The 11771-nt window shown below is 33.5% G+C and overlaps 3 protein-coding genes across 3 annotated transcripts; 2 read left to right on the forward strand and 1 right to left on the reverse strand.

Moving 5' to 3' along the window:
- Nucleotides 1-2254: 2254 nt before the first annotated feature.
- Nucleotides 2255-3385, forward strand: LOC133311557 (photosystem I reaction center subunit IV A, chloroplastic-like). Its single transcript, XM_061512613.1, has 3 exons — nt 2255-2588; nt 2929-2994; nt 3096-3385. Exons 1-3 carry the CDS (start codon nt 2346-2348, stop codon nt 3195-3197), a joined length of 411 nt encoding a protein of 136 aa, XP_061368597.1. The 5' UTR covers nt 2255-2345; the 3' UTR covers nt 3198-3385.
- A 1965-nt stretch (nt 3386-5350) lies between these two features.
- Nucleotides 5351-9050, reverse strand: LOC133311558 (protein LOW PSII ACCUMULATION 1, chloroplastic). Its single transcript, XM_061512614.1, has 4 exons — nt 8729-9050; nt 6445-7017; nt 6124-6174; nt 5351-5865 (listed from the first exon to the last, which is right to left on the reverse strand). Exons 1-4 carry the CDS (start codon nt 8953-8955, stop codon nt 5724-5726), a joined length of 993 nt encoding a protein of 330 aa, XP_061368598.1. The 5' UTR covers nt 8956-9050; the 3' UTR covers nt 5351-5723.
- Nucleotides 9051-10962: 1912 nt separating this feature from the next.
- On the forward strand, nt 10963-11430 carry LOC133311544 (S-protein homolog 74-like). The gene has a single exon (XM_061512593.1). The coding sequence runs from the start codon at nt 10963-10965 to the stop codon at nt 11428-11430; it is 468 nt and encodes a 155-aa protein (XP_061368577.1).
- Nucleotides 11431-11771: the final 341 nt, after the last annotated feature.

Here is an 11771-nt window from a genome sequence, read left to right on the forward strand (position 1 = left end):
TTTTTTTGTTAAATCCTATATCAGAATATTACTTTGGAAACATAAATATATTTGGCTAAAAAATAATCATCTAGTTTTTTTTTTTTTGGAAAATAATTTCTCTTCAGAGGTTACAATTATTACTATTTTTTTCTTTCTAAAAAGCTCATGCACATTTAAGCACATATCATTTTAGTTATCTTTTTTTTTTTTGGCGGGCATCATTTTAGTTATCTGATTACGTTTAATCCAACTTAATTTTTTCCATATTTAAACTTTAATTATATCTCTTTAATAAATATTATCAAGTGTGACTTCTCGTTGTGGGCTGTCTAACTATTCTAGAGTCAACTGATTAAAAAAAATAAAAATCCCACATGCGATTTCCAAAAATTAATCACCACTGGGGGGTGGGCATATTATATTTGCCATATGGTACGATACGATTGGCTCATACCCTTTTTATTTAAAAGAACACAAGATTTTTTTCCCATTCTTTTTATTATAAAATATTCATATCGTCGCAATGACTCACTTCGAATATTAAAAAATTAAAGTTATTAATTAATATATAATTAAAAATTAAATTAAATTTTTGTTCATTCATCTTTATTATGTTAAAAAAATTAGTGCATGGATGCGGGAACAGTGATCAAAATGTCATTGTTCATCAAGTTTTTTACTCAAATACCACGCGAACAGTATTATTTTCCAATATGTCACGTGGGCAAGTTCGCTGGGCACTATAACAAACTCGATTTGCTAATTTGTCACATTTTTAGTGAACATAAGTACCAAGTTCGCTACCGGGGGTAACGAACTTGGTTGGAATGTATAATCGGGAAACGTGACATTCCAACCAAGTTCGCTACCCGCAGTAGCGAACTTGGTACTTGTATACACTAAAAACATGACACGTCAGCAAATTGAGTTCGCTACAGTGCCCAATGAATTTGCCCATGTGGCATATTAGAAAATAACACTGTTCGCGTGGCATTTAGATAAAAAACTTGATAAACAATGGCATTTTGGTCGGTGTTCCATGGATGCGCAACATATTGGTAGAGTTTTTTTTTTTTTTTTGGTCAAATAAACTTAGAATGGTCAAACCATCATCAACTCTTACCAATGATGCACGGATATTGACACGGGACACGACACAACACGCCAACACGTTAATTCTAAAAAATATCATATTTCGACACGTTGGGACACGTTTTAATATTAAATAAAATTTTTATTATATATAATATAATTTATATTTAATACATATAAGAGTCCATAATAAGTCATATAACCAATCAAATATTTAAATTTCATAACATAAATATAAAAAAATAATTTTTCGTACTTTGTTAATTTTTCATGTCAATAGAAAAAATTAATTTAAAAATTAATTTTTTTATATTTAGTTAATAAAAGAAAATTAAGATTAAAAAATAAAACGTGTCTGAGCGTTGACCACGTGTCGGAAAAAGTTGACTGCGTGTCGAAAAAAACGTGTCGAAATGTGTCAAAGAGTTAACCACGTGTCCCCAAATATTAATCGCGTGTCGGACGCGTGTCGAAACGTGTCCGACAAGAACGTGTCCGTGTCGAACACGTGTCCAACACACAAATTTTTCTTAAAGCAGCGTGTCCGTGTTTGCTTGACTCTTACTATTAATTTAATTTAATTCAAATATTATTTTTAACTATTACTTTAATTTAATTAGAAAACGACAAAAAAAATTATAAGATAAAAAATATTGTAAATATAACCTAATCCTTATTCAAAACTAATATATTTTTATCAGTTACGTTTTTTTTATACTGATCCTAATTATTTTTTTGAAACGAATCGACTCTTCGGTATTCCCACAAACTTCAGCTCTTTAAATCAATATAAGACTAATCGCGAGTCAGGCTTCACATCTTCTGTAATCTGCTAAGGAAATAGAATAAAAGATTTAGTGTGTGGAATCAACTGAAATTAAATAGTAAAAACGAATCCTAAATTACATGTATACAAATGTGTATGAGTATTATTACGGTGGAAAAATGCTTTTACCATTGATTGATTATATTATTTTCTTACATATTCAAGTTTCAAACATTGTTACCTTGCGAGGGAGTAGCCACTCTTTCTGTAATAGATGAGAGTTGTAAAAACATTATCCAAAGGGATGGGATATGGTGCACAAGTGGCAGCAACTTAGTGGAGGAAAAGATTGACACACCCCTTCTGAGGATCAGATAATTCTCCAAAATAAACAAGCAAAATACATACACAGTTTATTCAAAGCCTCTCAATCTTTGTTCTTGTCTTGTCTTTTTGCCACACTTAAGATCACCCCAGAGAGAGAGAGAGAGAGAGAAAGGAACTCATGGCTAGCTGCAACATGGCATCAGCTGCTTCAGGTTTTTTGTTGTCACTTAATGTTGCAGGCACCACAAATTCACCAGCTTCAAAAAGCACTATGGTGATGTTCCCTACAAGGAACAACAGTTCTAGTAGGTTTGTTGTCAGGGCAGAAGATGAGGCTGCAGTAACAGCCACACCTCCAGTGGAAGGTGAAGCAGCTTCAAAACCAAAGCCACCACCAATTGGCCCCAAGAGAGGTTCTAAGGTGAGTTACCCTATAGCTCAAGTTTTCACTAATAAGTATTAAGAATAGCTCTTTGTAATTTGGAATCACTTTTATCACATGAACATGATCCTTAGTGTTTGACTGTTTGTGAACATACTAGCATCCCTTTTATTTTCTTGGTCAAACTTTAAACTTCTAATAATAAGTATATCAAAGTGTTTCTTATTATAATATATAGAAACAAGGGACTGTGATGAAACTTGTCCATGCTATTAATTTGAGACTTTTGTTGTTAGTTAATAGTTTGGAAGTTGAAATTTGTGGTGAACTAGTAGTCTAACAACAAGCTTTGATTCTAATTTTTCTTTGCACTCAACAGGTGAGGATTCTTAGGAGGGAATCTTACTGGTTCAAAGACACAGGTTCAGTAGTTGCTGTTGATCAGGTTAGTGTCCCCAAAATGGTTCTCAAGAAACCCTCTCAGTTTTCAACCATCCCATGCAAACCCAATTTGTGTTTTATTGATTTGTCTTTGTTGTTGTGCAGGACCCCAAGACTCGTTACCCTGTTGTGGTTCGATTCACCAAAGTCAACTATGCAAATGTATCAACAAACAACTATGCTTTGGATGAGATTGTGGAAGTTTAATGAGTTTTATTGTAATTTTGACTCTTGTCATGCTATGCTATTGCAGTTATTAGTCTAAGGTTTTTTCATGTCATAAAAAGAATGTGTATTATATTCTCTCTAGTATTTACCCCTTGATCTCTATAAACTACATTCTGTGTGCAGTTGATCATAATCTTAAACTTCCACCGCTTCTTATTTTATTGAAATCAGTAAGTCGGCATGTTAGACCCATCAATTTAAGGCCACTGCTACAACTGAAATTGAGATAAAAACTTCCCACTCATTTGAACATGTGAAGATGAAATATGTGTATTTGTTAAGCATCTTTATGACAGTGAGGAGCAAGGTACTCTAATGTGAATGGAATGTGTGTTACTAATGATCATAGCCCCTTTGGCATAGGGTCTTTGTTATACGGAACTGAAAATATGCAAGTATGCAATTTGGTCGTTCAAAGATGATATTTGTGTTGTTTTGATTTTCAGAAATTTTCATCCATACAAAATGATACTAGAAGAGACGAACTTGGTAATAAATTGACAATTTCAAGAAGTAATTTATATAGACGAAAATTCTTTAAGAGACTAAGGCAACGAAGGTAATATCTATTAAAGATCAAATTGTATATTTATATGAAAATATATGATCCCTGCTTGACATACTAGAAGTGAAAATGAAACTAAAAATTTATTGATGAAAAACTGGTAGCGTAAATTTGTGGATTATCTCATGGTTAAGTGGTTTATAAAAAGTGAGGAGATTGGGAAACTAAAAGCTCCAATATTATGTCTCCGAAGTACACAAACAATGAACTATCAAACCGATTCTCTTTTCCAAACATTACCTTTATGGCTCTATGCTACTTACCACATGCATTCTAATTTAAATAGTGTTATTTGCAAAGAATTTCTATGCACGTAGGCTCGGATAGGTCAATATACAGACCATTGAATTTGTTGGAATTTATGTTGATAATCTATTAGTTATGAATAAGAAGTGAGTTAATAAAGAAAAGAGAAAAAGAAAGTTGAAGGGGTGTGTGGGTTAACAAGTTCCACATTAGACAACTAGTAGGAAGTGAGAGAGTTTATAAGTTCCCACCTCACTCTCCTAGATTGGCCTTTAGGTCACTACACATTTTGTGGAGGGAGAGGAGCTAGGTGGGTTTAGGTCCACCACGCGCCGCCGTCCGGCCGGCTCGGATCGGTTCAGATCATATGTGTAATAAAAATAATTTTTTATTAAATAATTTTTTAATATTTTGTCCAAAAATGTATCCGTTGCTTCCCTCTAGAATTTCGAACCCAAACGTTTCTACCCGCTGATTTTTTGAGCGTTTTTTTAACCGAACCAGTTCTTACCTTTCGCGAACCGGTCAACGGTTGTGTCTGCTCATCGAAACGGTCACCGGTTGTTTCTGTTCACCGAACCGGTGACCGGTTCACCGCCGGCGGCGGTTCATCGTGACCGGTCAGTGTCTATAAATACACACTGACACCTTCAGAAATTTATCGGTTTTTTCTGCACTGAAACTCTGCCGGAATTTTTCTCCTTCCGGTTTGCATATTCTTGTTCATACTCCGGTGTAGTTTCCTCTGGCATATTGTTGTGTTTGTTTGAGCTGTTGACTGGTAGTACCGCCACTCTTGAGACGAAATCCGTTCTATCGTGGGAGACAAGTGTCCATCTACCTTAGGCATCAGTGAGGGGGAAAATTGTCTTAAGGAGACACATTCTGTGGGCTCAGATTTTTATTCCTCCCTCTGATTCTGCATATTATCATCATTCTGTTTGTTTAATCATCTGACGTCAAGTAAGTCTGTTTTTCATTTTTCATAATTGTACAGTGATAATTCTGATCATATACTCTTCTGGTTTATACATGGGTTCAAGTCTCTTAGTGATTTAATATCACCCACTGTATTCAATAGCAGAATTTAATGAAGAAAATAAGAAAAAGGAAAGAAATGGTGATATGGATATTAGCTTGTGTTATGTGAGTTACTTTTATGTACAACAAACTTAACACTACTCGTTCACTTGTTTTTCAAGTGGCTACAAGCTAAATACTAACATCAAGCTCACCAGTTAATGCCTTTTGGCGTATAAGGTAAATATAATCATACAGGTTTTTACTTACTACAATCATACAAGAGCTAATATTATTAGCAGACAACCCTAAAAAAGGAATCTACATGATTCTATTACAGAAATGAAAAATATCAACAGTTATGTTAATAGGAAAAAAAAGGGGGGGGGGGGGGGGGGTACTGTTATCAAAAAAAAAAAAAAAAAAAAGGGGGGGGGGTACAAATATCAATTGTCCTCATTTGAGCCAATAGCCACTAAACATTACCATAGAAGCAATTTCTAAGAAGATCAAAGGAAAAAAATTTATAAAGACCAAAGTTTAATGGAAAGTGCACTATATGGAAACAAAACCAGAAATGAAAAAGAAAAGTGAAGAAACAGTGGGCTTCATTTCTTGTTTTAGGGGGAGGATGCTATGAGATATCAACCTTCAGAAGTAGAAAAACACTTCTGCTAAAGAACTCTACCATCCATGCCATCTAATAGGCCAGTCCAAATCCCCTTTACTGGTGGTAATTGTGCAACCAAAGCATTCCAAGGAGGATAACCAACGCCACTGCCACGAACACGACCATCCATGCGTAGAGACAGATACCTATACAATGAAAGAAAAAATACTGAAGTTCTTATGCAATGTTCACAGTTAACACATCCCAAATTTGAGATGGCTTCCTATTACAGGTTCTGTCCTACCATATGACTAATAACTTCATTGCAAAACTATAACCTTATATGATTGCAAACCTTTCACTTTTCAAAGGAAAGAGTAACAAAAAAAGATAGTCATGTGCATTTTCTTTAGCTGAAAAGTTAGATATCTCTACATGTTAATACTAAGAGGGATTGAACTTACACTGGAGACTCAGAGGATATCCCTGCCAACTTCTTTTGTTCATCTAACCACCTATTGACAATATATATGGGAAAAAAATTAAAAAAATTAAAAAAGTAAATTCAATTGCACATTTAGTTTTTATCTTCAAAGAGGACAAGTCTGGAGGAGCAGCAACACTGCTCCTTTGTGACCGAAAGGTCACGATTGGAATCTAGAAAACAGCCTTTTTGCAAACATGCAAGGGTAAGACTGGATAAAAGGATTGACCTAATCCTATCATTTATAGTCGAGGTTTAAGAGGGAGTGATTTTTATTTAGTTTTTATTTTCACAAACATACTCGAACCACTCAGACATATAAACCGGAGCCAGTTGCCAGAGTCTCTTCCTTCTGGTTGCAAGTTGCTTCACCTCTTCAGTCTCTTCAAACTCCAAAGCAGGTGAATTTCCATCTGTTACTAAGGGCACAACAAGCACCCCTCTGTCCAAAAGACTTTCTGTGAAAGGTTCACTGCGCTTAAAAGACTCGGTTATGAAGGATGCTGGGCCAGCACAGATTACAATACGAGCAAAACCTCTCAAAGAGTTGATAGGAATGATCTTCTTCTCATCCACGCGGAGCCTGAGATTTGATAAGCTTTCCTCTCTTGAGATCCTAGCCTCTTGTTTATTCTTTGCTTTGTTCTCTCTAAAGTACAAGAAGGCAAATAAAGATACTGCTCCAATGTCAATGCCAAGGCCTTTCAGAATATCAGGGACTTCAGATGCTCTTGATGAATTTGCCAGTGCACCAATTAGTTGTGTGGCTGCTATGAATCCGCCAAGAGAAGCACTCGCAATAAAAGCAACATAAAAGAACATCCTAACAGACCGAAAGGGAGAAAGAACTTCGCTCCTTATCTTGGCTGTAGAGCTGAAGAACAAATATGATTGATTAATGATGAAGCATCACTGGCAAATAGAACCTGATGAAAAGAAGCATTGCATAAAGAGGAGAACCCATAAGAGAAGAAATTAGAGTGAACTCTGCGTTCATTTGAGAGGTTTGCCCAAAAACAGACTGGGAAAAACAAAACAACCATGCAAAATTGCGGACAAAAAGATATATTAGATGATGCTTGTGATAATGATGATTACTTTATAACCAATTCAAAGGAAACAAATAGGAATGCTCTTAGAGATATAATATATAAAAGCACTTATATGAATTTCACTTTAACAATTTAAAATTTTGGGTTCATTTGATTTATTATATCATTTATATGGTATCACGGCCTCTATGCCCAAGCGATCATGAATTCGATCGTCACCGCATCATTCTATTAATAAATAATAAAAATTGTGCAATTTCTCAGCACAAGTAAATAGCCTGTGTATTGTCCACCCTTCAAGTTCAATGTGTTCTTGTACGAGGGGGCACATTACAGATATAATATATAAAATCATTAATTTAACCTTCACTCTTGGGTTGTGTTCCAGATGGCCCAACGACATAGTGGCCCAATGGTCTAAGCCCAAACCCCCTATCAACGTCAGCCCTACCAACTCTCAGCCTCACTACCCCTAATACGATGGTGCTCCCTAGGTGAGACACCAAAATGTCTCATCTTGGGATTATAACTCCCAAGGAGACTGCCCCAAGTACCATAAGAGGTAACTGCCCTTTGTCACATGCTGACATCGCCAGGCAGAGGGGATGCATCACTGCTACCATAGCAGCGCCTGCCACCCTTAGCAGTGCCTGCTACCTTTAGCGCCTGCCACCCTTAGCAAATCCCAAGGAGGGTTGACTCCCTCCTCATCAACCCATACAAGATCAACATCACCTTCATCTATAAATAGGAGCTCTTCATACAGAGAAAAGGTATCTTATGTATCGTTATTCTACCCATTTTATATTGAGTCACTTATACACACACCTGAATCCATTATTATCTGCTTGCACCATACTTGGAACAGTGCCTTTTAGCTTGGTCTCTACTTGTGCTAGAGGTATCATCCATAAAGTGACTCCATCCCCAACAGGAATATAGTGGGCTTATAGATCCCAACGGTACAGGTTGAATTGTTGCAAGGGGAAAGATCCGTTTACAATTTTTTTTTACGAATTACACTAAGTATGACCGGTCATACACTCTTGATTGAAGTATGACTGGTCAGACATAGTGTAATTTGTAAGAGTTTGTAAACAAAAAGTTTGTAAATATAACTTTCCCGTGTTTCAATACTTAAGTGACAATCTTTATACTTGATGCTCAAAACCTCAAAACATAAGCTCACGAGTCTTTTCACTTATTATATCCTACTTTCTTAATATATTCCCAACAAATACGTAACTTTATAACTCACACTTAATTCCCAACACAATCCTCACTACCAATTCATTGTTATTTTCCTTCCATGCCTATTCTACATGTTCTATTTGTATATGGTATGTGTGGTCATGCTCATGCATGCATCTCTACATCCGATTGCAGTTAAATTACTGGTATAACATACTTTAATATAACAAACTAACATTCCAAAAACCACCATAAACTGTTAGAACAGTAAATTATCCTTAAAGAGGAATTTTTTTTTTTTTTTCCAAAAAATCAAGAAATGGGAAAGAGAGAAAAGGGTACCTGATTTCAGACGAAGAAGATGGTTTATTGGCAGCAGAACAGACAATAGTGGCAAAAGAAGCTCTTTGGGGTGAATAGGACAGAGTATGTCCATAGCTGACACTTGAGCCACAGAACATAAACTTAAGATTAGTACAATGATTGGTGATAAGGTTAAGAGGTTGTGTTGTGAGAGTGAGATACGAAGTGTTGGAGTTATGAGTTACTGAACCGAACGCTAACGCCATGGTTCGGTTCTTGAGTGAGAATTCAGTTTGCCATTTGCAAGAGGTGCAACAGAACTAACTGATTCTGAGGTCGCCCATGTTCTTATTTGCATGATTCTGGTTTTGCCACGCTTACCATATATCACCCAGAACCAGAATCCATAATTATTATTTTGAAAATAAAAAATAAAAAAAATAAAGATTTTTAGAAAGGAAAATGATGGGCAATACTCTTTCTAAAAAGTTTTCAGAAAAAAAAGACCGGTAATACCTATTTTGTAAAAAAAAAAAAAATTAAAAATTATAACTGTTTTGTTATTTTTAAAACTAAATTTATAGAATATATATGAGTTATTTTTGTTTTGTGTTTTAACTTTTAATTTTTAAAATAAAAAAATACAGCCAACGCCTATTTCATTAACTATTCTATAAAATAATTAAAAAAAAGAGAAAACAATCAAATAAACCGGATGTTTCTGGATGCAGGATGAATATAAGGATAACATCGAATATAGGTTTGATTTGAATTGCTAATCTTCGTACTTCCTTTGAATATTAGCAAGTTCAATATTTTATTTTTAAAAAATATTCATCAAGTTTTTTTTTTTAAAAAAAAAATATTTTAATTTATTATTTTTAATCATTTATGTTTTACTCATTCAATAAGAAAATATAATTAAAAATTTTATTTTAATGAAGAAAGAAAATAATTTTATTACTGGTTCTACTAATTATTATTAATAATTAGCTTAAATTTTTTATTAAAATATGTAATAATAGTTAATAGATATGATTCAATCGTGATAGAAAGACAAAATAAAAAAATATAAGAAATAGAATGAAAAGATAACTTTCAAATAAAAATAAAAATAATTAAAAATATTGTATACATTATATATCAATTGAAAATGTTATATTTTTTTATCACATATAAATTAATTAATTCATATTTTGTAAATTATGCATCAATTTTTTAATTGCAAATTATATTTTAATTATTTCATACGATGTGTTTTTTAAAATTTCTAACTTTTAATTGTTGAATAAGTTATATATATATATATATATATTAAATAATATTACATGATTTTAATATAAATCAGATAATTAAAAATTAAAAATAATGATCCGGATTAGAATAAAGTCATATTCATTATGCATTAAAACAAAACATAAGTATTTCCATGTTACCATGATTAATTTATTTTTAAAAAAAAATACTTACACAGAGAAAATAGTGTGAACGAACAACTTGAGAAATTACATTTGACTTTTCACATACTTTATAACATATGACCATTTGCTTTCTCATGACATTTAACTAATGATGTGTTGAATTGCAATTATTTCAATAATTATGTTTAGGGTCCTATATAAGGACATCTTAGATAAAAAAAAAAAATATGCTTGGAGAATTCAGAATATAGTAATATAGTAATATTTTCTTACCTTTAAAGCTTATTCTTGTTCTTCCTTTACTTTTCTTTTTTACGCTTTATTTTTACTTTCTTTCATATTACCTATTAATTTCACAACAGTCACAACTTTTCCATTTTCCTATGTCTTTTCCTTGGAAATCATTCACTACTAATTACTTAGTTTTATTGTATGTGCATGTATAAATCCATACCACAGCCAGAAAGTAATAACTTTTTATGCCTACTTAAAATGCAGCATGCAACTTCATAATTAGTGTAAATAGTGTGCACAAAAAAAGTGATATAATGTTCAGAAAGCAACTTAAAGAAAATACATCTCTATCAAAGCTTTCCTATTTTCCTATGTATTATTTGCTACTAATTATTTAGTTTAATTGTGTGTGCATGCAATAATCCATACCCATGGCCCAAAGTAATAACTCTCATCATGCCTATTCAAAATTTCATGCGAAAGGATTCAATATTTTGCATTGATGGAAAATGAAACAGCTAAGATATCATACGTATATATAAATATATATTACTCTTGAGTTCTCCAAATAAAAAAACAAGAGTCAGTGAGAGCAAAAGAGAAAATTCAAACGTTTCAATGGTAATTGCTTTTAAGATGAGCCGTTTTCTTTTGGCATTGGGAATCATTTTGGCTATGGTCCCTCTAACTATTTCAAGTGCTTCAAGTTTTTCAGCAAGTAAAGTGAATTTGTTTCCTGAATTCACAAAGTGGCACATATATGTTGTGAATGGCTTGAGCAACAATCAGAACCTGTTCACCGAATGCAAATCAACAGAAAATGATTTGGGCACCTATAACCTATCTCCAGGTTCCAATTTCACTTGGAGTTTTAGGACTAATTTCATCCACTCAACGCTATTTTGGTGCCATGTGAGCAAAGACAATGCTTCTGCTTCATTTGAGGTCTTTTGGTATGATGCTCATCTTTTCAACAAGTGTGATTGGAAGAATTGTATTTGGGTTGCTAAAGAGGATGGGATTTACCTAATAGATTTCAGTGAACATGTTGAGGAGTTATACTATATGTGGGGTGTTGAGATGTGAAGATGGTGTTTTTTATTTTTCTTAGTTTTTGCTTTTCAATAAATCATCAATCATTAAATGTGTGCCATGCAAGTTAGAAAAAGTTATTGGTTAAACAGTTGAATTTTCAATTTCCTCTATCTCTCTCTATGTTGTTATTCTCTTGCCTTTATCATCAAGAGTTGTTTGCTTATTACAAGTAATTTTGTTCTCAATATTCCTCGTAGTGTTCACCAATTTCATGTGATCGGAGTGTTCAAAGGGTTTGCAGCAAATATAGAGCATTAATTCTTCTGTTACTATCTCTCAGGCATTTCAAAAGGCTAATTCTTTTCTTTTCTTCCTTTTTTTTCCCTTTCCTT

Source organism: Gastrolobium bilobum, unplaced genomic scaffold, assembly GCF_033153095.1.
Source record: "Gastrolobium bilobum isolate Gb01-03AN ecotype WA unplaced genomic scaffold, APGP_CSIRO_Gbil_v1 utg15846, whole genome shotgun sequence".
Lineage (NCBI taxonomy): Eukaryota > Viridiplantae > Streptophyta > Magnoliopsida > Fabales > Fabaceae > Gastrolobium > Gastrolobium bilobum.

Bases quoted from the DNA above. Each gene is read 5' to 3' on its own strand.
- LOC133311557 (XM_061512613.1), top strand. From the start codon at position 2,346: ATGGCTAGCTGCAACATGGCATCAGCTGCTTCAGGTTTTTTGTTGTCA. The intron at 2,589-2,928 runs GTGAGTTACCCT...TGCACTCAACAG, and splicing joins GCCCCAAGAGAGGTTCTAAG to GTGAGGATTCTTAGGAGGGA. The intron at 2,995-3,095 runs GTTAGTGTCCCC...GTTGTTGTGCAG, and splicing joins CAGTAGTTGCTGTTGATCAG to GACCCCAAGACTCGTTACCC.
- LOC133311558 (XM_061512614.1), bottom strand. From the start codon at position 8,955: ATGGCGTTAGCGTTCGGTTCAGTAACTCATAACTCCAACACTTCGTAT. The intron at 7,018-8,728 runs GTACCCTTTTCT...TTTGTTCTTCAG, and splicing joins TCTTCTTCGTCTGAAATCAG to CTCTACAGCCAAGATAAGGA. The intron at 5,866-6,123 runs GTAAGTTCAATC...TTCATTGTATAG, and splicing joins ATATCCTCTGAGTCTCCAGT to GTATCTGTCTCTACGCATGG.
- LOC133311544 (XM_061512593.1), top strand. From the start codon at position 10,963: ATGGTAATTGCTTTTAAGATGAGCCGTTTTCTTTTGGCATTGGGAATC.